This window comes from Bombus huntii, unplaced genomic scaffold (genome assembly GCF_024542735.1).
Source record: "Bombus huntii isolate Logan2020A unplaced genomic scaffold, iyBomHunt1.1 ctg00000067.1, whole genome shotgun sequence".
Lineage (NCBI taxonomy): Eukaryota > Metazoa > Arthropoda > Insecta > Hymenoptera > Apidae > Bombus > Bombus huntii.
In genome coordinates this window covers 282,982-309,706 of record NW_026099326.1, presented here as the reverse complement: position 1 = coordinate 309,706, position 26,725 = coordinate 282,982, and the positions used below count along the sequence as shown (strand labels likewise).

Here is a 26,725-nt window from a genome sequence, read left to right as displayed (position 1 = left end):
TCACAAAAATCCATTGCAAGTGTGCTGTCATGCAATGTGGATGTAATTGGGTTTTTTGGGGTTAGGTTGGGGTTAGGTTGTATCATCTGATTTGTACAGTACTGTTTTAACGCAAGGACAGGAAAGTTATTATATATTTCCCGTCCATTATTTGAATCGTTGTGAAGTGTAACGAATTATATTCGATTCGAGGAGATGTTAATGAATTAGCCATTTCATATGTAATTACATGGAAATAAAAATCATTGCAAAAATAATTGATCTAATGACAACGGAATTTCCAATATTTTTTTGTTTCGTCACCTCTTTTTCGTAATATATCTTTTATAGGTACGTGATTTATTAATCGTTCGAATGGAAATAATTATTCGTATAATATTCAAACGATTCTAGCCATAAAATAAATTAAAACGATACCTGTCAATGATATGCAATCTGCGTATGACGTCAACCTCGATCTATGCTTATACATGAAATTTTATCAATCAATGACTAGATATACAATAATCAAATATTATAAAATTTCCTGAAAACCTTTAGGTGTTAATATCTTTAATATTTGCAAGTTATTGTTTAGCGCTAATTAGTTAGAATGTAACAAGTGGTGTACCAGAATTGAGATAATTAAGCCACACGAACAATCTTATTTAGATCTTTTTAATTTTTTAATTCTCTTTTGCTCTAATACTTCGTAAAATTAATCTTCATTAGCTACTACACTTCATAGAATAACAAGAGATAATTTTTCTTATATAACGTTTCATTCATAAAATCTATCATTAAAGTATATCTTCATAAAAATATCATTCCATACTAACGGTATATTTGGTGTCATACGAGATAACAGTTACCAGTGATGACATATGTAACTTTATAAAGATATCTCGTTTTATTATATATTAAAAGAATGTACTCATTGCTGCTATATTTCAGATGAAAAAAAGGCGGCAACGATTTTACAGTAAAATCGTTCGTTTACAACTGATTCATTTACATTTCATGATAATACTGTGCATTCTGAATATGCTATGATTTGGTTTAAAATAATAAATAGTCCATTCTTGCATACTATTGCTCCAGCTTTACTTGTATTTTCGATATTGGTATAAATAGAAAGACAATTAATGTCGTTCGAGTCTATTTTCGGATCATTTATATTACGTTTAATCCATATAGTTATCATATGAGACATAGTATCGTAAAATTTGGAAGAATAAAACGTTCGTACAGGAAGTACATTTTATAAGAACTCCAACAAATCTGCGTGTGCACCTAAAATACAAACTGATAGTGATAGTGATTGTTCATAAGTTTATATACATTATCTAATGTCAATCGAAGGTATCAATTCTTTTTCTCCATAAGAGTACTTTTTCATTTATATGTGTTCAAAAATACATGTGTTCAACCGTGAAGCATATGTCACCTACAACGAAAAAGAGTTTTCCTATACTTAATATTTCCTTTATATACCTATGAAAGTCTATTCTTCGCGTAGTATGAAATTATGAATAAATCTGGAATATTGTTCAATCTGAAAAGAAAAATAACTTATTGACATCATTCATTGATACGAGATTCAGAATGTTTGTTTTGTCTTGCAGAAAAAGAAGGCAGCCCTCCCTTTCTTTTAATGTGAAATAGAAAGCGAAAATTTGAAAACAGATTTTTTGGAAATTTACTTGCAAATATCGTTTTCAATATCGTGATTTTCTTCCCAATGGTACTGTACTTTCAAATTTTCCAGTATCCCTCTAAAAACAAAAAGTCGAACCTCGTTATTGTTAACGTAGGCATTACAAGGAAGCGAAGTATTAGAAAGCAGCTCCTTTTTATTATGGATTTCTCTATAATCATGTAAATAAGAAATTCCGGAAATTTTTTCCTCAAGAATTTAATTCTTGTGTTTTGATTGATAATTATTACACTGCATACTAACTTTTCGCATACTGTTCGCGTCTAACAGTTTCCTAATAATAACTACTTCAAAATTACATATGTTCTTGCACGAATTCAAAAGTACGTATGATACAATTACAATTGATTCTAAAATAATAATTATTTAAAGATATTAAGATACTAATTAAACGTTTCACTGTATTTCAAAATCTGGAACAACAAATTTTTATTTATAAAAAATGAAACTGTCTTTATATATTCTTTGTCACGATGCTATTTCTTATTACCGTGTCGACATTTTTTAAAATTCATTTTGTTATCTCTACGCAATATGAAAATTCATATACTGCTTAATATTTTTTACATATTATCCATCCACCGCATGATATCTCCTGAAAAATCAAAATATTAATGTTATATTATTACAATGCTTCTTAAATTTCAATTTTTGACAAATTTGAAATCCAATATATTTTGCACAATTATTATTTATCAAAAAATTCCAAGTTAGTAACTTTCTTTTCAAATGGCAAATAACATATACTTTGACTTACCTGTAAGTTTTTGTTCCTAATCATCATTTCCTCTTATAGAACATCATTATTGTTCTTATAATTACTACCAGTGTCATAGATATTGTAGTGGCTACAACTGAATTAATAGAAAATGATAAATAACTGTGTATAACACTAACACATAATTGTGTATAACAATGACAGATAACTTTTACTTACATATCAGTCGATAAGGGATTACTGTGATATCCTGTTGATGTTTCTTAAGGCACTTGATTAGGTGCGATACGGTATCATTCCTTATGGTATACTGTAGATAAGTATTTTAGAAAATAACAAGAATAAATCTAAATTATTCAGAGGTTCCAGTTTCGGCTTAGACATAAATACAGGGCCATTTGCAAAGAAGAAAGGGTGCGTTTCTACAGCCTCGTTATAGTAACCATGAATACCAATCTCTGAATTACTGGTTACTAAACATAAATATCCTATAAAATTTAATATATTTCTTTAATTTTTAATACATACATGAGTTAGTAGTTCTAAATTATGAATCATCCTACCTGTGATATTACGCTTTTCCTTATAATATCATCACTCGAGTGAACAACATTAAGATCATGTAAACCATGTCATCCTATCTTACTGTGAAGATACTTAGTTATGTTATCTAACATTATAAAAATATCATCAAATTCAAGTCCTTTTATTCACATCACATGGCCACGACGATCTGGTTCTTCGTTATATAATGTTCTAAAATTTGTCGTATATATAGGATGTACAAACCGTGATATCAAGGTATCAGTTCTTCCTTCCCAAGGGACAGTTTCATTAAAATTCTGATAGAATTAAAAATTAATTATTAATATTCTAACAATCATATATGTTAAATACGTTATAGTCAACGATATATACCTGAGCGAATGTAGGGGTGATTCCTTGATAATTATAAATGTCATCAGCCCACATCATTGTGCCACTTCTTTGTACTCCAGCCTCTAGATTAACAGCCTAAACAAACATACGAAATTTTATAGAAGCTGTACAAAATATAGTATATATGCGCAATATTGAAGCGTTCAAGGGGATATAAAGGTAATGTACATCACATACACGTGTACTCTCATGCAACAAAATACAATTAGATTTAATAGTATAAGCTCTTTTATTCATCATAATAGATTGGAAATTTAAGTGTCTTACGAGGGTGAGTAAAAAGTTACCCGCTCTGTCGGTGTAGAATTTATTTTAAGCAATTGTCAAAAAAGACATACATCATTTTTTGACATAATCACTCGATTTCTGTATACACTTTGTCCATTTGCCGAAGGACCTTTGTATTTTCTCATTAAAAAATGTTTTGGGCTGAGCTGCGAACCACGAATGCATCGTCGTCTTCACCTTTTCATCAGCTTTTTCGGCATCCATCTCGCACAAACTTTTTAAAATCCAAATCTGTCGTGCACTATTGCATAAGCAGAGCCGTGGCTGATTTGCAAATGATTTGCCACATTATCCAGTGTCACTCGTCTATTCCATAGAGCATAAGTTCATGAGCACGTTCAATGTTGTCATCGTGGATGTGGACGGGCATCCAGCTGTTTTTTCATAACACTTGTGCGATCTTCTTTGAACTTTTGTGCCCATTCAAACACACTTCGTGACAAAACACTTTCTCCATAATGTGCATTAAATCTTTGATAAATATAGGCATCAAACATAACCTCCGACCACAAGAAACGAATCACAGCATCCTGCACTGTTTTCCTGCAAATCACCATTGCAAAGCGCCATTACTCGCGCAACGGTCACAAACGAATTGACGTAACACAAAGAAACCTGCGCAGCAGCACTGAACAAATATTGACGTCATACGAAGAGTGCAGATGGATCAATACGGTCGACAGAAGTTTTAACTATCTGGAGTGCGGATAAATTTTTACTGAGAGTCGTATAGGAATCTATAATCTGTAAGTACACCTTTGGCTGAATGGAAATTTCTCTTACATATAGTCAAAAATGCAGAAACTATGTATTGAATTGGAAAGTGATAAAAAATAAGTGAAGTTTCACAGGACGTTTTTAGCGAATAAAAAATAATTTTGGAAGACACGAGACTTATCTTGTATTTTATGCACTCTCTGTGTCCGAATTTCCAGAAGCTCTCTATCTTATGAAGTGTTTTAGATTAGCCGGAAAATTTTGTACGTACGTACAAGAAGTATACGATCTAAGTGGAATATTCCATTATTCTCTTGATACAACAGAAACGAAATTTACAGAACTTCTCAGAAAGTTGGTTTATTATTACCAAATTAATAGAATTAATACACGTTTATCATCTTTACATACCTAAGTCGTGGAGGTTTATCGTGCGTAAAAAATTAGTGTCGTTTCAAAGTTACATTTCGTACATTTTAAGCCTATAATTTGTAACGTACAAAACAATGTAAATTTGAGCTGTTTCTTATCTCCACAATAAGAAAATCCAACTTTACGTTTTTTACACAATGATATTTATGGAACAGTAATATCATATTATTGCATCGCTTGGAGAATGAAGTCAAGGTACGATGTGACCCTAGTGTAAACGCTGGGATACCCAGCTGTGCCGCACTTATAAGCATAAGACACAATACCTATTAAATACGAGGTTAATTCATGTTGTATCAGCAGTGGTCCGCCGCGGTCAGCCTGAAAGGATCGTTAAATTTTTAATCAAAGATACTGAAATATATCGATCGAATTGTATTGAAATTATACTTATATACAGTAATAATCTTCTATTGATTTGTGTATTGAAATACTCCAATTTATAACGTACATGTTATATGTATTTTGAGCAAAACTAAGATTAGAAGGAAATTAGATTAAATACCATAACGAGGTGTGAGAAGTGGGCAAAACTATTAAATTGTGTTTATCTATTATTTTTAATGTTTAAGACGTCGATTTGATGTTAATTCGAATCGACGTGTCTTCAGATACCGTATAGTTTGTAGTAACTCTGTAACTTAATTACCGTACAAGAATCCTCTCCACCCTGAGCATGTTCGGCGCATATTATACCATCAGTGATATCAGGTGCATTGGGAAATTTGGAATAAGCTATTTTGCATTCGGCGTTCTTAATCACTGGCATTTGTACTTCCATTAATGCATTACGTCGTGGTCGTCCTACGAAGAAAATAAGAAAGATATTTAAGACTGGAACTATTTAATTTTATTATAAAATTGATATCACTTACTATATCTTAATGCTCCCCATCCAGCAACAAGGGGGTTATAGCCGACGAAGTTGCTCTTTCGTAGGGGCTCTTTCGTACAAATGGGATATACGTACCCTGAAAAATAAAAAAATAAATGAAAATGCAGGAAACGAATGACCAAAAGTATGAGAAAGAATTATACACGCTTTATGACACAATATATGTGTACAGTAAGAAATTTCAGGATATGATACTTCAGTAATACTCAATAGCATATATATATATATATATTTGAGGACTTACTCGAAAATGGCACCTCCTCCACCAATCTAAGAATGGCAATATTATGATTGTGTATGTTTTCTATTCCATCCATATGTGCACAATGTGCTGCGGTCAAAACATGCCTAGCCGATATCAGGGAACCTCCGCACTTCCATAGTGGTTTGTCTGGGTTTCGGGGATTACGAAAACCTAATGCAGCGATCCATGGCCAATCGCCTAAAATGCAATAGTCATAGTTGTGAATGTACATAATTTTTTCTCACATAACGAGTAACAACGATTATTACCTATTCGATATTCGATCATACAGCAGATGATAAGTACATACGTACAAATACTCTGAAATAGAGATTTGATAAAGACAGAAATTAAATTTTTATTCCAGTGGAATACAAATTATTAAATAATTCTATATAATTTCTATTTGAACTATACTGAACTATAAAGTTCAAACGTGTAATTTCTGCCCTAACAGTTTTTGATCTCTATCCATATTATTACTCCTATATCAATTTTTTATTTCAAGCAAAAAGATACTCTTCCTAACATGAAGTAAAAGAAAGAAATAATTCAAGTTAATAAGTAAAGTTACTACCGATAAAATCATAGCATTATTATTTAGTCTAATTGAAATGTACATTGATGTGCTGTTTAATGCCTTTAAAGTTCATTCTTTGCAGTAAATGGCTTATTATTAATCGGAAAGAAAGACATAAAACGTACCAAGTTCAGCTGGTTTACCATCGACCACCCTGGTATGAGAGACGTTGCTAAAACCACAGTATGGTGGTCGCAAAGCCTTATACTTATACACAGTTTTTATTAAAATTTCTCTCTTCTCTTTGTTTGGATCGTTCGGACAGCAAACGATCGTAACATTGCCCTGGTATCTGCACACTGATCGTCTATAAAAATCGGTGGCTGTACGGTACTGTATCTGCCATATTTCTTGCAGAGGTTTACATTTTCTGTAGTCAAGGCACCTGCCTTCTTGATTGTCCGGTGTGGTACATTCTGGATCAAACAATTTTAAAACATTTATACAGTTCAAAGATGCGTAAGAAAGCGACACCGATTACTCAACTTTCGAAGTAAAAGGCCGATCAAGTCCACCGGATTGCCCTACAGACACGTATTAATCCGTAAGAGTTAGTCATCATGTTGATAATAATTATCTAAAGAAACTTTTCACGTGAAAATATAAAATTTTAATTGATTAGATATTGTGTTAGCCATACTTAAGAAAGAAAATGAAAATGAATGAAATGAAAGAAAAGGACTACCTTCAACCTCATGTTTTAAATAAACACTTTGTCAGTTTTGCGGTAAATAAATTCTTAGGAATTCAGGACAGTTTTTAGTGAATCATTTTGTTTCGACCGTTCGCGGAGAGACGCGATCGCGAGATAGCACGTCAACGAGAGTTGTAAGTTCCCGTTACGATTAAATAATCGACGCCACGAACTGATCGATCCCCTTATTTCGATTATGATAATAAGGGTAGTTCAACGAAATTCCACAGAATTAACACAAATAAATTAATGTTTATTTCAACAACTTATTAACTAGAAAGATATAAATGGAACAAAAAAAATGTAACTGCGTTTTGGTTGATAAGTAATGCGCGACATACCACATGTGTTGACGGTTCGACATCTCGAAAAGTTCTGAACGCCTTTCGATTTTTTTCGTTTTTTCTGGAAGGCGACCCCCACTACGTTCGGATCACGCCACATTCTTTTACTGCGAGGTAAAATACGGGCCACGAGTCGACGTTTCTGGAAGTCGCCCTGCTTAATGAACCATGTTTGTTTGCCGGGCAGACGCGACGATCCGTCTGCGACATTATAGTGCCGCGATCGATAGTTAAGAATATGACCTATTGTAAGCCGCATGGCGTAACATTCTCCCCCCGTTGAGAGGGTACCGATCAAACTAGCGAGGTGTGGTTGAAGTTCCCATCTTATTTCGTCTCGGTGGCTAGTTGTTCGGGTTTCTCGAGATCGGGTTGAATTGGCAGTGGGACAAGCCTTTTGACGCCCCGATCCAAAATGCTCTTTGCCGTCTGAACTGTAGCTGTCCGGATGACACCATCGGCGCCTGGTTGAACCTTGATAACTCGGCCCAGAGGCCAATGCATGGAGGGAACGTTGTCCTCTCTGAGGATGACGATTGTGCCCTTTTGGATGCTGTGTCCACCCTTGCTCCATTTATTGCGGTTGGTTAGCTCGTTCAAATACTCCTTATGCCAGCGGTTCCAAAAATGTTGTTTAAGCTGTTGGATATGCTGCCATTTGGAGAGTCGGTTCGATGGAATGTCTCTGAAATCTCGATCACGTAAGCACATTAATGAATCGCCAATGAGGAAATGTCCGGGAGTGAGGGCTAGGAGATCATTTGGATCGGTGGAGATAGGAGTTAGCGGGCGGGAATTGAGGACTGCTTCTATTTCTATGATAAGAGTATTACGGTGTTAAGCTCATATGTTTCTGTTTCTCCACTCGCGCTGCGCCATAATATCCTTTGATATTTCCGATCCTCTGGTCGTACGAGGAATTGCCGATACATTTTCTCGATGTCGCCAGTGAGTACGTACTGATGAGCGCGGAATCTAATTAATATACAAAATAAATTGTGAATTGATTCGAGAATATAGGATTTCCCCATTTTCATGATTATCGTGATTTTTGTATAAATATATTTTTTAAGATACTAATAATTAGGTACTTATAAATTAGTATTATCAATTATTTTGCATTTATAATTCCGCCTCTAGTATAAGTGTTAATTGAAAACTAACTTTATGTTTCAAAAAGTACTAGCAAAGTCGTTGAGTAACAAGCCACTGATGCTAACACAAATAGCATTGTCGTAATTAAATATTTCTAAATATTCATTTTTCATTTTGAACCTGTAGAAACAATTTATTATATATACTATTAGCTAAGTAATTGCATATTTAATTAAGTCGAAATATAAAACTTAGTTATTTTAATAATTTAAAAAATAAAAAACTGACAAACATTTCAATTTAATTTATGGTTGGAACAAAAGACAGTTATTCTTCATTAATTGAAATATTGCAATGCAGAGTACTTTCCAAAATACGCCGAGAGTATTCCTGATGGTGAAACGAGCGTTGCTTCATCGAACGCAGCTAAAGAAAACAACATCTATGTAGTTGGTGGTACGATGCCTGAAATAGAGGGCGCTAAATTGTACAATACCTGTACTATTTGGGGTCCCGATGGAACTTTGATAGCAAAACACCGAAAGGTAAGTAATATATTCCTTTATGGCTTTGAATTTGAAAATATTGGGGTGAAGAAAGTGACTCTATCTAGGAATAATTTAGGAATATACATATGTACATACGTATACTATAACCAATTCTATAATTTACGGTTTATAAAATACGTTATGATACGGGAAACGCCCATTTTTGTTGTAATGTGTTTGTTGTTGTATAAATTTTTCACATACTTAAAATATTATTATACTTATTTTTTCTCCTTTTTAAACATTATTAAATGATAAGATTTTTTAATAAAAGAAAGTGATAAAAACGCTGTCAGTTATTAAATAAAAAATAATTAAAGTTTAGGAGTTGGTAACTTTGATATTAAATTACAAAAGTTGCAGCAATAGAATTAGCGACCACATTTTTATGTTATTAGGTACATCTATTCGACATCGACATTCCTAATAAGATTACTTTTCGAGAGAGTGATTCACTCAGTCCTGGTAACTCCCTAACGACGTTCGATGTGAAGGGCTGCAAAATAGGTATTGGCATTTGCTATGATATTAGATTCGAGGAAATGGCACGCATTTATCGGAACAAAGGTACAGTAACTTAATCGATCAATACTTAACTAGCAAAAAATTAAATATCTTTCTTAAATATATTCTATATAAAATTAATATAATCTGTAACTCTGTATAAAAAGAAGCTTAATTTAAAAAACCAGTATATTTGCTGAAAATGAAACAAATAAAAGAATTAAAAGCACAATAAGAGGACTGTCCTCGCATATTCAGAAATGATGGAATGTGAACCGTGCAACTACGAAGTTAATTGGTATTCGGTGGCTTCATATTTCCTGCTTCTCTGGGTTAGGTTGCCAAATGCTGATATATCCAGCGGCATTCAATATGACCACTGGACCACTGCACTGGTCATTACTTCAGCGTTTCAGAGCGAATGATAATCAATTATACGTTGCCTGCATATCACCGGCTTGTGTTCCTTAAGCAAGTTACGTCGCATGGGGACATACACAGTTGACCAATCCCTGGGGAAAGATTCTTTACGATTTGGAAACTCAAGAGAATATGGCAGTCACCGATATCAAAAAAAAAAAAAAAAAAAAAAAAAAAAAAACTGGCGAACCGTGTGTTACCACAACGAGACACGCGATGCTATTTGTCGCTTTAAATTGTGCCGCAACTCGTTTTTGAGATCTTTGCCAGGGGCGCGGTAAAACATGCTGAAAATATATTTCTGGCTTTTCTGGGGTCTAACTGAAATATGACAAATAACGTTGTAAAACATATGTACTTATGACTTACAGAGTAATTGAGTGTACAAAATATATAGTATACAAAATAGCCAGCGATTTAGGGCTTTAAAAGATCAAAAGGAAAGAAAAGAAAAGAAAAGAAGAAAGATAATATGTTGTGGCAGTCTAAGTCGATCTAAGAAAATAGATAAAGGGAGGGAGGGGCAAAGCTAGTTAATCTGGAAAGAATCCAAGCGTCAACTTCAAGCATTTACAGAGAATCAAGCGGGCTGGTTAAAGTCGTGAGTTGAGCAATTATCCCGCGTTAGGTTCAATCAGGTTAGTCCCACGCGAAATTGATCCAACCATGCGAAAACGAGTGTATTCTGATTTCTGTCGCAGATACTTCTGGCTAGTGCAGTACCTACACGGTGGTTGTTGAAATAGCCGCTTCTCATCTATTTTCCGCAGCACGGACATCATCCTTTGATCCCTTACGACTAACGAAGTTTTCGAAGATGTACGGCAGTTTGAGATTCTACTTGAAAATGATCATGATTGCGGTCTGTGTGTCGTCTGCTCTTCTTTTTGTCCTTCCGTTAAAGACTGGTAAGTTGATACTGATTAATTATGCGATCGAAACCCTATATAATGGCTACAAAAATGCCGCTAATATAATATTCCTTCTTTCTTGTATCTGTCTGCCTCTCAGGTCGTTTTACTAATTACAATAAGTAATTTCGACTTCTTTGCGCTCTCTTTTAACGCATTCGAGACCGAAAGAAATTCATATCAGTCAGTAGGCAAGGGTATAATATACATATTTTATATATAACTTATGTAGTAATGTATATATCATGTTAATTTCATATTTTTTTCAATATAGAATTATTATATATATATATATATATATATATATATAACTGTACATAATACATTATAGAATAACATAGTATATAATTTTATATTTTAAAAATATGAGGGATACTATTTAAGATTGTCATCGATTTAAAATCAAAGTGTGAAAAGGATACCCTGGAGAGAGTAAAACACAGAATCATTCTAACTAAACATTCAGATCGTACCGACACTTAGGTATCGTCTTACAATTAAATCTCGGTCTCGAATGGATTAAAATGAAATACATACTTGCAGCTTCAACATCTTCAATATCGAGGAGATTCAAACTTTACAAATAAATGTAAATTGCGATGTAAAACAAAGCGATGTAAAAAGGGAAAAGGAGGAAAGAAGGAACAGGGAAGCAAAGAGAAGAAACGAATTTTTCATTTTCTCGAAACTGGATCAAGTTTCAATGCGTTAAAAGGGAGCGCAAAGAAGTCGAAATTACTTATTGTAATTAGTAAAACGACCTGAGAGGCAGACAGATACAAGAAAGAAGGAATATTATATTAGCGGCATTTTTGTAGCCATTATATAGGGTTTCGATCGCATAATTAATCAGTATCAACTTACCAGTCTTTAACGGAAGGACAAAAAGAAGAGCAGACGGCACACAGACCGCAATCATGATCATTTTCAAGTAGAATCTCAAACTGCCGTACATCTTCGAAAACTTCGTTAGTCGTAAGGGATCAAAGGATGATGTCCGTGCTGCGGAAAATAGATGAGAAGCGGCTATTTCAACAACCACCGTGTAGGTACTGCACTAGCCAGAAGTATCTGCGACAGAAATCAGAATACACTCGTTTTCGCATGGTTGGATCAATTTCGCGTGGGACTAACCTGATTGAACCTAACGCGGGATAATTGCTCAACTCACGACTTTAACCAGCCCGCTTGATTCTCTGTAAATGCTTGAAATTGACGCTTGGATTCTTTCCAGATTAACTAGCTTTGCCCCTCCCTCCCTTTATCTATTTTCTTAGATCGACTTAGACTGCCACAATATATTATCTTTCTTCTTTTCTTTCCTTTTCTTTCCTTTTGATCTTTTAAAGCCCTAAATCGCTGGCTATTTTGTATACTATATATTTTGTACACTCAATTACTCTGTAAGTCATAAGTACATATGTTTTACAACGTTATTTGTCATATTTCAGTTAAACCCCAGAAAAGCCAGAAATATATTTTTACCATGTTTTAACGCGCCCCTGGCAAAGATCTCAAAAACGAGTTGCGGCACAATTTAAAGCGACAAATAGCATCGCGTGTCTCGTTGTGGTAACACACGGTTCGCCAGCTTTTTAAAAGCGCTCTCCGTCTGCTTTTTCCTCTCTTCCCTGTCTCTTCGTTTTTCCTTAACAAGCGAAACCATTTTCGCGAGGACGAGAGTACGGAAATGACGTACTGGCAATTTTGTTTTGTGATAATACAAGCAGCTCGGTTTCAGTGAATTAAACTTGACCCCAAGCTTCTACTTATCTATCTTCCTTTCCTTTATTTTCCCTTCTATATCTGTTTTGCGGTTTTCCACATTTCCATCACAATAAACCATGTTTTTTCTCGATTTTACATGTTAGCCAATGATTCACGGCAAAAGCGTCGACTGTAAAAATATTTGTAGTTGCAATAGCAACAAGTATGTTTTCTCAAATAGAAAATATTGGGAGCGTACACGCTGGCAAAACAATTCATGAATAGCTCGTCCTCTGCTTGTTATTTGTTTCGATACTGTTAGCAAACAAATTCATGAAACATACTGGTATAGCGTAAAATGAACATAAAAGTTTTGCGTACACTTGAGAGCTGAACTTTGGTTGTTATACGTATATTATACATATACGCACACAGTTATGTATATGTATATATATATAGAAAATTCCTTAGAACCTTGAGCTTAATAACATATTAAAATCATTAACATTAAGGAGGTGAACTTTACTTACCAATTACCAAAGTTTCTTCCGCCAAATAATACATAAAAATTGAAAAAGATAATGTAACTAGTTTTAACTTTTTTTTGTGTTATAATTTGAATCACTCGATTTATCCGACTGAGGATGGTCGATCGCAATCTCAATTTATACGTATTCTCATCGCATGAAATAGATCACATGAGGGATTTTCAAAAGTCGATGGAATATTAATCGCGATTAATTATTTGTAGGTGTATTCTGTGCGGCTAAAGCAGTCACCTAATGAATTATTGAGTACCAGGAATGTTAGCGGTAAACAGGATTGCGGCTATGAATGATTCTCTAATGTCTATATTAGAGATGAATTTGATAATTTATCCTCATAATATGCAATCCGCTTTTAAGTGGAAATCATAATTAACAATTTCTGTTTGATTAAATATGAAGAGCAAATAAATCGATACGCTTAAATCAATATTAGAATTTCTTAACATTTTTATCAAATATTTTAGCACTGTAAAAGCGTCGTAGTAGAGAAATATTAGGTTGTTCCAAAAGTTTCTTTCGTTTTATAAGAAAGTAATAGATGTACAACATTTTTCGTTTTATATTATTTTATTGAATTACGTGTGATCCACCTTTTTCCAATTTAATGTAAAATAATATAGAATAACATAAAACAAAATATGTTGTGCATCTGTCATTTCTTTATAAAACGAAAGAAACTTGGGACAACCTAATAGGAATTTACTTTTATTATCCATTATAAAAATGGATTGTTAATCCTCTAGGAGATACGAACAATATAATTGCAATTAATAAGGAATAAGCTAGCATAACTTGAACCAGCTTTTGCAGAAAGCTATTAGCTAAAGATGTTTATTAAACAATGACAACATGAATTTTCTTAAGTACCCCATTTGGTACTTAATCTACTTCGTAAGTACTGTGTGTCCTAGCCTTCAAAGGATGCAATTTTAACCAGAATGTTTCACATTACTTGCCCGTATTATTTCCTTGTAATATAATTTATATTTACATTATCTACGTTACGTTACATTCTACGCGTTAATGTAATGTGATTTTTATTTCTAATCGAAGTTATTCAAAATTTGTAGTATCTCAATAAAAAATTAACAGCCTGCAAAAACTTCACAGAAGCATTAGTATCTTCGAAACTATTTAATTCAAATGACTAATATTCTTTAACAATATGCACTCGACGACGTTTATCGAGAGAAGTATGTGGCGTAATAGTTAAACTTTCAATTCATATACATATATCGTTTATGAAAAAGTAGTCATTCTGCTTTTGTGATCTGTGACACACTATAAATTCTCATAAGCTAACTAACGCGTAATCTTCTGTAACGTATTAATGTAATATAGGTATGTATATCTCGATTTTGAGCAACCAATTGGTGCTAAATAAGCTTTAGTACATACTTCTTACACGTAACAAAAGACCAGTTAACATCTCTGCTCTTAAAAGAAAAACGAAAGAAGCTCTGAAAAGCTGCAGAGTTCAGGTCGAATAACACCAGCTCAGATAAATGACCCTCTAACTTACCTTTGTCCTCATCGACGTCAGTGATTTTAAAGCTAGTTATAAAGTGCACTTCTCAGCCAGCGTCCACGGCAGTCAATATTATTTAACGGGTCTTAACGCGATGTAAAAAAGGAAAAAGGAGGAAAGAAGGAACAGGGAAGCAAAGAGAAGAAACGAATTTTTCATTTTCTCGAAACTGGATCAAGTTTCAGGCTGCTCGCCAAAGAGTCTGTAGCTAACGAGACAAGATTAGACAAACCACGCTTTAAAATTGCCACAGAACTATAATAATCCTCGAAATCAATACGATTCGTCGATCCATCGCCTGATTAAAAAATGAGATAGGATGAAGCTCACTAGTCGGCCTTTGAACTTTCAATAGCGCTTACGGCTCGTATACTCTAGTTTGAATGCTACAATGTAAGCCAAGTCAGCTGTAACTAGCGTTCGCGTGATTGTCGCTATCTATTATTCACGCGTTACACGTTCACCAGACAAACGCGTCTACCGGTTGACATTGTTTTCTGTCCTGAGTTTCAAAGCAATTATGTTGCTTCGTGTAATCAAATCTCGCCAAACTAACGATAAGTTCTTGTTTGATCTTACACAGTTATTAAAACTATACAAGTTAAACCAATCTAGCCTAAACAAGTAATGTCGTTATATATTCTTTTTTAAATCTATATATTGTTTAATAAATCCTGGTTAGGATATAGTAGCTGACAAAAATATTCGGACAAATATATTTGTAGAAACATTTTAGGAGTGTATTATGCATAGTGGCACTATTTAATACTGTACTGTGACTATCATGGTCGTGTTGGTATTATTCGAAACTAATCTGAAAATCTGTATGGAATTTGTAAGATATTTAGTACGAGTACTGTGCATTACTGATATGTACACAACCGAGACGAGATAACGAAGGTACTGCTCTCCATCGTTCATCGCTACGCGTTGCTAATAGCAACGTATAATGCATATATATCTCGCAAAGACCATAAAAGTACCCAATGGAACCACGTTTAATATTTGATAATAATGTCCCATTACAGTTTCGTCATTTTCAATTAATTAAACACGACCCTCTCTTTAAAAATTAGAAGATAAAATACGTAATACAAATCTACTCGAAATCTTTTAAACCTTACGGACGACCTTACGGACCTTACTTATGGTCTTTGAAAGCAGCAGGGATTAGCAGAATATTAACTGCGGATTTTTCTTGGACCGCAGCATGCAATATGAAATATGGTTATTAAAATGTACACTGAAAATTTCATATCCATAAGATACTCGTGCTTGTAGAACCTTGAAAATGAATTCTTAACCCAAATAGTCGACCGCGATACTCGAGAAATTTTGTGAAGCTGACGTCAATACCAATATGTACCGTCGTTGTGCTATTATTTCGTGATAAACCGTATTGATTGCACTTCCATTTCACGGAATTAATTTTTTCACACAAAAAGTGATAACGATAATCGAAAAAAGAAAAATATACTACCACATTTCGTATCAGCATACACAAGCGCACTCGATTTTACACGAGTATACAATTTGCAAATTCGACAGAACGATCGGATTTAATTATTTTTTCGATATTTCAGGCATCAAGTTCTATTTACACAGCGAACGTTGAAATACGGCGAAATACAAAATGTACAAACCACTCTGGACATTAATTAACTTTAAACGTTATTGATTAATTAAAGAAACCAACCATTGTGTTGATTTTTACATTTTGAAAAATTGTTATCCACTTTTGCTTTGTTTAAAAATTGAAAAAAAAAATACTTTTATTGTAAGTCACGAGTATCTCTTTTATTTATTTAAACTTTAGATCAAATATTACAATTTATAAATATATCATTTATTTAGATATACTTGTAATATCTGTTTTATAAGTTTGTACAACCATTTATCTATTTATCTATTTTATTTGCACATAATCTTTATAGACTGATTTTGTAAAGAATAAAAAATTGTGATTCTATTTAAAAACGATCGTGTCAGACTCAAGTGATAAGCGATATATATTTCAGCGATATATATATATTCAGATTTCACTATCACATAAACGGTGCTATTGGAAACGTTTCACAATAGACGTCTTATAAGCGCCTGCGATGTCCGTCATATGTAAAGCTATACCACTGAATCACGGCCGCCATTTAGTGATTAAGGTCGATCACTTAGAGTTGTTAATCCGACATAATGGCGAGCAATACATCGAAGACATTATTGGAAACACAGTTACAGTTTAATTTCATTGAGCTTATTTGCAAATAAATGTGTACAATATATTTTAGAGGTTTTAAATATTATTGCTGACTAAACTTCGCATCTACGCATCATCTTTCTTTAACTTTTTTTGCATTTTCTTATCGACGCATGAAGACGAAATGCGTAAATTTTATTATTTATTTAAACATTACTATATTGTGCTCAAAGTAGCGGAATATCGTTCTATTATCAATATATGAAGAACTAAAAGAATTAAAAAAGAATTAAAAAAATATGTAGTTCAATCAATACTTCGTGTATTTTTCTATCTCCACAAGACAATATCCGGACCAGTTACGCTTACAGTATCAACAAAGATTTGTCCAGCCATACGGAATAAGTCGTACTCAGTAGTTTAAAAGTATTAACCGCACAAACTCCAGAAACACTTTTGAAGTAACTTTCGAACCAATAAATCCCCGAACTAAGAACTGTCATATTTCGTCTCTATTTATTGAATATTGTGAGAAAATGCAAAAAAAAAAGAAGTTAAATAGAAAAAGTACTTGGAAACTTAAAAGAAAAAATCTCGAAAAATCTCTTAATACTTTTTACTGTCGTCTTGAGACGCACCATATGTTAAGCTTCTTCGTAGTTACAACTTTTACCGCAGATGTAACGAACTGACAAATGCTTCGAATGGCGCGCGCGCGTCAACGCCTACACTTAAATTTTAAATAAATGTTTTTAAATAAATGTTTAAAATAATACATTAAATGTATTAACTTTCTTGCGCAATTTCATTTAATTTCTTACGATATGGAGGGTTTAATTATGTTTAAGATATCTATTTGAATCTTTTAAATTCGAAGTTTTTTAAAAAATTACCTTAAACTTTATAAAATTAAATCGTTTTTCCACTTTGTTGTATCATAAAATAGTTACTTAAATTCAAACCTTACCGTCGTCTTGAAATATTCTATATTTTCCTCGTCTTAAAAAATTTCCCTACAGAAAGAATAAAGAAGAATAAAATCCCATACGTTAAATTTCGCGTGATTGATGGAATACATAACGATAACGAGAACTAACTAGCGACAACAAGCAACCATTAGCAAGGACAACTGGCGACTATAACCGTCGTCTCTACGATGTATGGCGACTAAGGAGAACAGCCAGCAACTACGGATGACATGTAACAACCAACTGCCCCACTTCTAAAAGACAACTAACTTGCAAACCCTTTGATGGTTTCTGTAGCGTGATATACCCCTTGAACGTGGTTAAAGAATGTGGTCGCCGCTGGACGGCGGTTTGACAGCAAAGCGATCTCGCCAATTCAAAGCTTGACATTACAAACTACCCAGAATCATTAGGCTCGTTATCGAGCATCTAGCTTTCAGAAGGTGCTTTATCATATGATATGACTTCACGATATTTTTATAGCAAGAAGAATGGCCAACCTCTAACAAAACAAATTTTTACTAAGTGCTGCATGTGAGCTGCAGGCCGGCCTACTAGGGAAATTTGACGAATGAATAAACTAAAATATATACGAATATATTCGTTATATCATAAAATGCTCGCATTATGTTCTCTAACACCATAGAGGAAACTAAATTTATATATTAAAAAATTGGAATACCCTCGTACTTCGCAGTCCATGTGTCCGAGCGATGAATTCCCTCCAAACAAGGAAAAACCAAAGGGAGGTCTTCTTCGAAGGACGTGAGAGGGTAAGGGGAGCAACGGGAACGATGATCACGCGATATACTGGCGGCGTACGTATAGAACGGCTGTTGCGAGAGAGTTCGCAAGAAACAAGAAGAAAAAAGGAATCGTAGGCCGACGCGACTATACGCTGTCGACGGACAAACAGCGACTGAGCCTAACTGAAACGAACTCTGTCGCAGTATGAGCACAGGCTACGTTCGCGGGTCGATCGAACACGTTCTGCGCCTTTCCTCGGCACCAGCGTCAAAACCACCCTCGACGAGCGCAACGCACTGGTGCACCTGCAATATTAACCACTGGTCTTTCCTTTTTCGCGCGATATTATATCAGCACCTATGATACCATTTCAAAGACCGCAATCAAAACATTAAATACCGCATTAAAGCCATACAATAATTCGCAATATTCATTCGTAAACGTTATTGTATATGTGCTTAATTAATCGTTATTATGTTTCGAATGATTTACTACCTCATATTCCATAAGCAGATATATGGTTCATTTTCATCTCAAGTACGATATAATTTGTAACAAATATTTATAATTCACAATGTAAAATATTTATAATTCATTGGAAATATTATTCTATCACGGTATAGTGGTCAAATTTCACATAAATCACAAACATATGGTAGTCAGAAGCTATACTCACGACATGACAAATCATGATGATGTCATGAAAAATGGCGTCCGTCCATATATATTCAAACGCAACGAACAAGTTCGAACTTTTCGAGAATAAACGATTTGTTCGATAACATCTGTCGCGAGCTTCTCTTCCTTTAACGATAACAATTGACAACTAAAGCTCGAGAGGCTCGTAAGGATGAACAGCGACGAGTATCTAGAAGCTATGTACTCACCTGGGCAAGGAGACTCCAACACCAAGGACGTTGGAAGTTTCAAGAAGCGAAGATGGAAACTGAAGTAGCACGTCAGGTCAACTCTGGCAAAAACTGCTAAAGAAAGAAAAATCCAACTAATTTGTTTCCAACAATAAAATGAAATTAATTTGTTTCACAAATTATTAACTGGATATTATTCAAAAATTATTCAAAATTCGCTTGATTGATTCACGGCCCGGGACACTTGGGTCATGCCATTTTGGTAATGGACGAAAATGGCAGAAGGAAGAACGACCGTTTTTTTTATATTTCTCTTTCCCCGGGAAACGAAAGAATGCCCGAGCACCTTGTTTCATTTCTTCTCGACATCAATTTCAATCTTTTTAAACGAAATATAATCTGAACGATGAAAAGTTCATTCAAATAATGCTCCGCGCCAGACACTCACGAAAATTAAGAAGAAACACGGAAAATTCGCGAATAAAACGGATTTCTTTGTCCCAGTGAGATAATAAATCTCGTACACGTATTGGTTTTTAAAATCAATATATCCACCAATGTGCACTCGTTTAACAAGGGTGATGGAACGTGCCAAAAATCTCTCAAGAGGGTCTTGGCAACGGAAGAGTCGAAAATGTCACAATTATGAATGAAAAATTCGAATAGTTGCTGATTTTACAGTCGAAACCGATAAAGAACTCCAGATATTCCCCCAATTAATTTACAATAAATTCGCGAAAATGATCGATTGCTGACGTCATTGTATTCTAGAAAGATTGTAAAACGATAAGAATTTATTGAAAAAACTTATATTCGATGATAACACTTCTAATAAGAGTACTAAGAGGAGCGATTCTGTACTCACCTTCCTGCCTCGAAGTACCGAACGCAATTAACCGTCCGCCCAGGATGGAACCGTTCGGAACTTTTGTAAGTCACTGCACGGCCGCTGCTTATGGTGGAAATGTAATAGATATAAGTACAGAGCGCGTGAGCGAACTAAAAACGCGATAGAGAAGTAGAGAGAGGATGTTCCGTCCTTGTATAATGACGCGCACTTGTACAGGAAATATGTAACAGCGGTATACGAGCAGCGTCAGTGTCCACTAGTGTGCATGCCTGATTAAACAAGGACAGGAAGTATCTATACATGGTGTTCTCTTTCTATTTCCATGTTGCATCCATCTTACTATACAGTACACACACTCAGCTATTCTATCATTATATTTGTGCGTTGCTTATGTGTGAACCAAACATTTCCATGACAACAAATCGTTTGTCTCTTGTTTGATGCTCGGTTTTCAACAGAGTTGAAAGAATTTTTTAAGAAAAACGCAATGGACGGGTTGTTTTTAAAGTAATAAACGGAAATTCTCGTATCCATTGAGAAACGATAGGCGATTTGAAAGTGTCACTATGAACGGTGATTTATCGATGCAAGGTAGTATGAATAAGATATTTTATAATCTGCGAAAAAAGGTAAGGAATATTCTAGATTTTAGATTTTAGAATTTCCACGTCACAGACGAGTGTGTTTTGTTATTTGATTTGTAATATTGCTGCAGTTCTCTTAATAGCTGTTCGTTTCATGCGATACTCGCACATAGTATCTATGACTTTTGCTTCTAACAATTTTTATAATTAGGCTGTATCAAAAATTTTTAACGTTCGTGTTTCATGAAAAATCATGTGTAACTCGTTGAATTCGCAAATGTAACAAAAAATTACATGAAAAACCTTATATTATTGTAATGAAAAAATAATTATATTAGGAGGAGAGTCGTATTTCGGAACGTCATCGGAACATATTACACCTTGTATGTGATTATTTGGAACACAATGGGTGAGTATATTATAATTAAAATATATTCCTAGTTCCAATTCTTTTGAATAGTGTCAGTGACCAATCGAAATAGAAATCAGTGGACATCATGGAGAGAGAAGGCGAAACCAAATTTGAAAATTCGACATCGGTAATTCAGTAGTTAAGAATAACTCAATCGATTATGTAGATTAACTAGTTATAAACAAATATATGAAGTATAAATTCAAATTATTCTTATCCATCTAAAAATTGGAAATTAAAAAGCAGAAGACAAGAAATTATCTTCGAGGATTTATATAGTAAATACATTCTTTTGCCTGTCTTACCTAGAGATAAAACAGTTGTTTGATGGTTATCTTATAGTGTTCAGTCATTGCGAAAAATATTTTTAATTAGTTAAAAACTATAATTAATTAAAAACTACATTTTTTTATGTATATAGACGTTAGCGATGTATTATTCCGGGAAGCTCGTCTATCTCCCGAACATCGGGTTTGCGACAACATCGATTTGGAAATTATCGTTGCAGAGTATGAAAATTATTACAAGATGAAATTTCAAAAATATCCCATATTGTGTAAGAAAATAACTGGAAGGGAAATGACGAGGGAAGTGACAAATGCAAGCAAAACGTAAGAATTTAAATTATTTAACGATATTAAACGGTATTCAACGTATTCAACGTATCGTATTCAACGTATCATATTACAATATGATCCAGTGTTTGTAGAAGTATTGAGACAAAAGCCAAATCTGTTAGTAAACAAGCGAGAAGTGAGCCTGTGAAAGAGACGAATCTACAGCAGAAGATAACTGATGACAATACGAATCATATTAATCTCGCAATGACAGTGACGTCAATATTCCCCAATGAGAGTGATGGACGTTCATCAGAAGAGCTATTTAACGTCCCAATGGAACCATCCATGCAATCGAAGATATTGAAATGCATTGAAAAGCTTTATTCAGATAATCCGGAATTACGAGGCTGAGGACATCTCATGCGTAAGTTATTTTCAAGTAATATACGTATCGTAAAGCTTTTAAACGATAAAATTCCCGTCGATAAACCGTCCAACGTATATCGACGATGACGTGATTTCAGTAACGCTTCAAATATCAAATTACGTAACACTTACTTAATATAGAGAAGACGTCATTTTATCTTTGTATCGTCACAGGAGATCATAGTAAACAAATTAAATGTACATTGGGATGACGTTATAGGCCTAGAGGAATGTAAAACCGCTGTTAAGGAGGCCGTTGTGTATCCCCTTAAGTATCCTATCTTTTTTGATGGCCCGTTTTCCCCCTGGAAAGGTATTTTGCTGTACGGCCCACCTGGTACAGGTAAGATACTCGTATTCTTTTCATTTCTGTACGTGTTTACAAGAAATATACAAAACAGGGAAAACGAAGTTAGCGAAGGTAGTCGCGACAGAATGCCATTGCACCTTTTTTAACATAAATGCCAGCTCATTGGTCAGCAAATGGAGAGGCGATTCCGAGAAGTATATACGTGTAAGTTGCTTTGTCTATGTAAGTTTCTTTGTTCCTTTGTCTATGAAGGAGAGATTCTAGGTATAAAAAGATTTGATTTTATTTTTCGTCATTTATATATAAATAGAATAGTTGTTTGGAAAACGAAATGATATCATATTCGTGATGAGGCAATGAATTTAAGGAATTTCGAATATAATATTTAATGAATAATACATTTGTTAAACTGAACAGGTTTTATTTGAACTTGCCTATAGTCATTCGCCTACAATTATTTTTATCGACGAGATTGACTGGATCGCCACAAATAAAGGAGACTGTATATTGTCTGAACCTGCAAAGAGATTCAGATCAGAACTTCTTTCTAGATTGGATGGATTAGTGTCTAATGAAAATTCTAATGTAGTTCTTCTGGCTACAACTAATTCCCCTTGGTACGTATATCACGTTATTTCAATGTTTTCTAAGTAGAAAATATCGTAATATTTCTCCAAATTCCAAATATGTTATTGTGTTGTTTGAAGTATTCCTTCATTATTATTAGTATAATAGAACGATAATATTTATTGTAAATATGTTATTAGGGGCATTGATGCAGCTTTACTCAGGCGTCTCGAAAAGCAAATATACGTATCATTACCCAATGAAGTTGCTCGACTTGGTATATTCAAATTATACCTTAGCAACCACTTATTAGAAAATACAGATATTGTAAACCACATAGTAAAATGTACTGAAAGATATTCTTGTGCAGATATAAAATTGCTTTGTAAGCAAGCGTGGCTACTAGAAATAAGCCCGATATGGAGGAGACTTGAAAAGAAAGAAACACCTGTTACCACTTTGAAATATGAATTAAAAAGTTATGAAATATTAGCAAAATTGTTAAAAAAAATGTCACCTACAGTTATGCAAATAGATAAATATGATACGTGGAACAAATAAATACGCAATCGTAAGGACAGATATTGAAAAATCGTTCGAGAAATCATTCGCATGTGTGTGCATGTGTGTGCGCGCACGCGCTATAGGCTAAGTTTAAAATGTTCGGTTGTATTATATCCTTGTATTATATATGTCGGAGATGAAAGGAAAACCGGAGCCTTCCCTTTGCAATTTTGAGGAAGCCTTCTAATGCTTTAGCCTAGATTTTATCATAACTGTAATTAAGCAATTGTCATTTGTAATTGTTTGATATTTGTGAAAGCGAAAGTGGGTTCGAGGTGACAACTGGTCGCCGAACGTAGCCACGGTCACGGGATAAACGTTTTGCCTGACGAAGGTGTGGATCGGTTGTATTGTTCTCCCTAGAAATCACATAGAATTGTACTTTAGAGATGTCGATATAATGGGACACACGTTGTATTAGGAATCAATCTCCAGACAGAAACTGCCTAGTAACGGCGTTTGAATCTTTCTCGATGTTTCCAAAGAGTATACAACAAACTTTTGACAGAAATTGCCTAGCAACAACGATTGGAACCTTCTCGATGTTTCCAGCGAGCATATAACAAACAAATGCAATCGTATAGCGAAAAAGATTTTCATCAGATATTCATTCGTGTGATCACCTTGGAAAGTGATACATCGAGCAATTTACCGAGTGTCTCAGCAATTGTAGTTTGTGTTTAAAATTATTCTACACATAGTAAAGAGTTATCCTGTTGACCGTGGATTCGTTTGAACCCCGGAACATTGTTAATAGCGTTAATTAAATTCATTATTCGTGAAACTTATCAATCGTTAATCTCATTATACGTTAAATTCATTATTCGTAAGACATATTATTCGTTCCTCTTATTGTTCGTTAAACTTATTAATCTTTAATCTAATTATTAGTTAAACTTATCGTTTGTTAATCTTATTATTTATTAAACTCATTATTCATAATATTTTGTAAAACCTTGTTTATTCGCGTAAATATATTCTCTGTTTCGTAAAACAATGGCTAATTCAAACGAAGGATCATTACGCGCCTTAAATCCTAATGATAACCCGACATATATATGTGAGTGTATTTTATCAAAAATATGTTTTTTATGTTTTCTTATCTTAGTAATTATTTTTAAAAAAGTCTTAAAGTCTTATATGAAAATAAAGCTGTTCTTTATTTCAAATAATTGAAGTAAATAAATACAATGAGTTTTATATTTTATTATATCTTATATTATTGTTATATTGTTATTGAAAAAATTGATATAATCAACAGTTCTTCCTGTTCTCTTGATTGTTTCTTGCTTGTTTCAAACCATGGTAATAACCTACAAAAGAAATAACATAGTCCATTGAAAATTTAATATACAATAAAATACTTATATGAAATAATTACCTGTGTAATATACCATGTAACCACTAATATACCATGACATCAACATACTTGAAAGTGCGTCTGTATCATTATCTGGTAATCTAGTACATTTTATTAAAATTTCGTATTTTTTTTCCAAATAAAATGTTAAACTTATTCCAAATTACTTATTAATATTAGAAGTATTCAGCATTCCATTAGAATTTTTAAATTGTACTTACTTGGCCATTAATTGTGGTGGTAAAGGAGGTGCAGGTGGCATTATATCAGTCATCGAATTGAAAGATGGTCCCGGTATGAAGTGATGTTTATACGCATTTGCTTCTTCAGAGTCACAATCCATTTTTTCTACATTATATTTTTTCGAATTTACATTTGTAGAAAAATTAGTCTCACAAGTCTCATCGTTCTCTTCATTGAATTTCTCTTCCAAAGCTTTCTTTTGTTGTGCTATTTAACTTTGCAAACCTTCTGATTCTAAAAGAGAACTCAACTCGACTTTCTGTGTATTACCATAGCCTAAACACAGAGTAAAAGAAATTTTTGTCATTTAATAGAATGACTGAGTGCCATTCGGTTACTGTCCTTACAGGCAATGTATTAGAATTTCCCGTGCATAAATGTATATGTATAAATGTTTGCCTTGATATATGTAGTAATAATCACTCGTCTAATGAGGAGAATTATATTCCAAGCAGCTAATAATGAACAATAAGTAACATGCATGTTTATGGTTCATGACCCTATATCCCACGGGTCTCCCCATAGACATTGACAGGTACTCCTGCCCAGTTAAGGACCTGCTGAATGACACTGTGATAGACTATGCGAAAGCCTTTACTTCATATATATATGTATTTTTAGTACATTTCTTAATTGACATAACCATCATGCTAAAGGTATTACCTACAAATTTTACAACACACGTGCTGTTGAGGTTATTCGGTGTGTAAACAGAGAAAACACGTGGATAAATTGTAAGGTAGAAAATATATTTAAATAGAAGTGTAATAAGTAAAAATACAATTTGAGCTGGTTCAGATCCGCACGCTAGCTGTGTTACCTAATAACTGAAAAACCCCGAAGCCAACGTCGCCTGTCTACTGTTTATGGCCTGACTTCGTCGCAGTCTTTTGTCTACACGCTGTCGATGGCTTCAGTGCTTGAGAAAACTAAAAAAGACCAGATGTAGAGTTTTCTTAGAAGTGAACTTCAACACCCTCCCTAAAACTCTACATCCCTACAAACAATTATCTCAAATTTACAAATTATCTCTTAATATTTTCTAACTCTTGTCGTAAATATCTGAAAATTAATTTGTCAATGCCTTCTCAAGTACATTTGCCAGCCGCCTTTCTCTTTTCCATACAAATTAATTTATTACACAAAAAAAAAAAACTAGAAGACTAAACAGATCATGTAGAGTTTTTCCTCTTTTTGTTTGAGAAGTAATAATCACTTCGACACCCTCCCTAAAAACTCTACATGTTTACAAACAATTACATC

General features: G+C 33.9%; 2 protein-coding genes and 2 long non-coding RNA genes across 6 annotated transcripts; 1 reads left to right on the top strand and 3 right to left on the bottom strand.

The window, feature by feature from the left end:
- Positions 1–1,882: 1,882 nt before the first annotated feature.
- LOC126876242 (uncharacterized) lies at positions 1,883–2,988 on the bottom strand. The gene is made up of 3 exons (XR_007694030.1): positions 2,634–2,988; positions 2,454–2,550; positions 1,883–2,291 (listed from the first exon to the last, which is right to left on the bottom strand). It is a non-coding gene; the product is annotated as an uncharacterized LOC126876242 (long non-coding RNA).
- Positions 2,989–4,327: 1,339 nt separating this feature from the next.
- LOC126876197 (venom serine protease Bi-VSP-like) lies at positions 4,328–6,907 on the bottom strand. The gene is made up of 7 exons (XM_050639064.1): positions 6,635–6,907; positions 6,199–6,250; positions 5,930–6,127; positions 5,666–5,761; positions 5,440–5,594; positions 4,770–5,111; positions 4,328–4,385 (listed from the first exon to the last, which is right to left on the bottom strand). The coding sequence occupies exons 1-6, from the start codon at positions 6,653–6,655 to the stop codon at positions 4,956–4,958; spliced, it is 678 nt and encodes a 225-aa protein (XP_050495021.1). The 5' UTR covers positions 6,656–6,907; the 3' UTR covers positions 4,328–4,385; positions 4,770–4,955.
- A 4,079-nt stretch (positions 6,908–10,986) lies between these two features.
- Positions 10,987–17,087, top strand: LOC126876247 (uncharacterized). The gene is made up of 2 exons (XR_007694039.1): positions 10,987–11,022; positions 13,484–17,087. It is a non-coding gene; the product is annotated as an uncharacterized LOC126876247 (long non-coding RNA).
- Positions 17,088–24,995: 7,908 nt separating this feature from the next.
- Positions 24,996–26,211, bottom strand: LOC126876222 (survival motor neuron protein-like). Of its 3 annotated transcripts, none has more exons than XM_050639098.1 (4): positions 25,810–26,211; positions 25,441–25,738; positions 25,241–25,320; positions 24,996–25,172 (listed from the first exon to the last, which is right to left on the bottom strand). In XM_050639098.1, the coding sequence occupies exons 2-4, from the start codon at positions 25,560–25,562 to the stop codon at positions 25,114–25,116; spliced, it is 261 nt and encodes an 86-aa protein (XP_050495055.1). In that variant the 5' UTR covers positions 25,563–25,738; positions 25,810–26,211; the 3' UTR covers positions 24,996–25,113. The 3 variants fall into 3 exon arrangements, with proteins under 3 accessions (XP_050495055.1, XP_050495056.1, XP_050495054.1); XM_050639099.1 differs by having other exon boundaries at positions 26,126–26,211; XM_050639097.1 differs by having other exon boundaries at positions 25,441–26,211.
- Positions 26,212–26,725: the final 514 nt, after the last annotated feature.

What these genes read in the sequence shown, in the direction of transcription:
- LOC126876197 (XM_050639064.1), bottom strand. Translation starts at nt 6,655, where the DNA reads ATGGTAAACCAGCTGAACTTG. An exon ending in ATGGGGAGCATTAAGATATA is followed by an intron (nt 5,595 to 5,665) that starts GTAAGTGATATC and finishes TTTTCTTCGTAG; the next exon opens with GACGACCACGACGTAATGCA. An exon ending in GTGGAGAGGATTCTTGTACG is followed by an intron (nt 5,112 to 5,439) that starts GTAATTAAGTTA and finishes CGATCCTTTCAG; the next exon opens with GCTGACCGCGGCGGACCACT.
- LOC126876222 (XM_050639097.1), bottom strand. Translation starts at nt 25,562, where the DNA reads ATGGATTGTGACTCTGAAGAAGCAAATGCGTATAAACATCACTTCATA. An exon ending in CCACCACAATTAATGGCCAA is followed by an intron (nt 25,321 to 25,440) that starts GTAAGTACAATT and finishes AAAATGTACTAG; the next exon opens with ATTACCAGATAATGATACAG. An exon ending in TTACATGGTATATTACACAG is followed by an intron (nt 25,173 to 25,240) that starts GTAATTATTTCA and finishes TTTCTTTTGTAG; the next exon opens with GTTATTACCATGGTTTGAAA.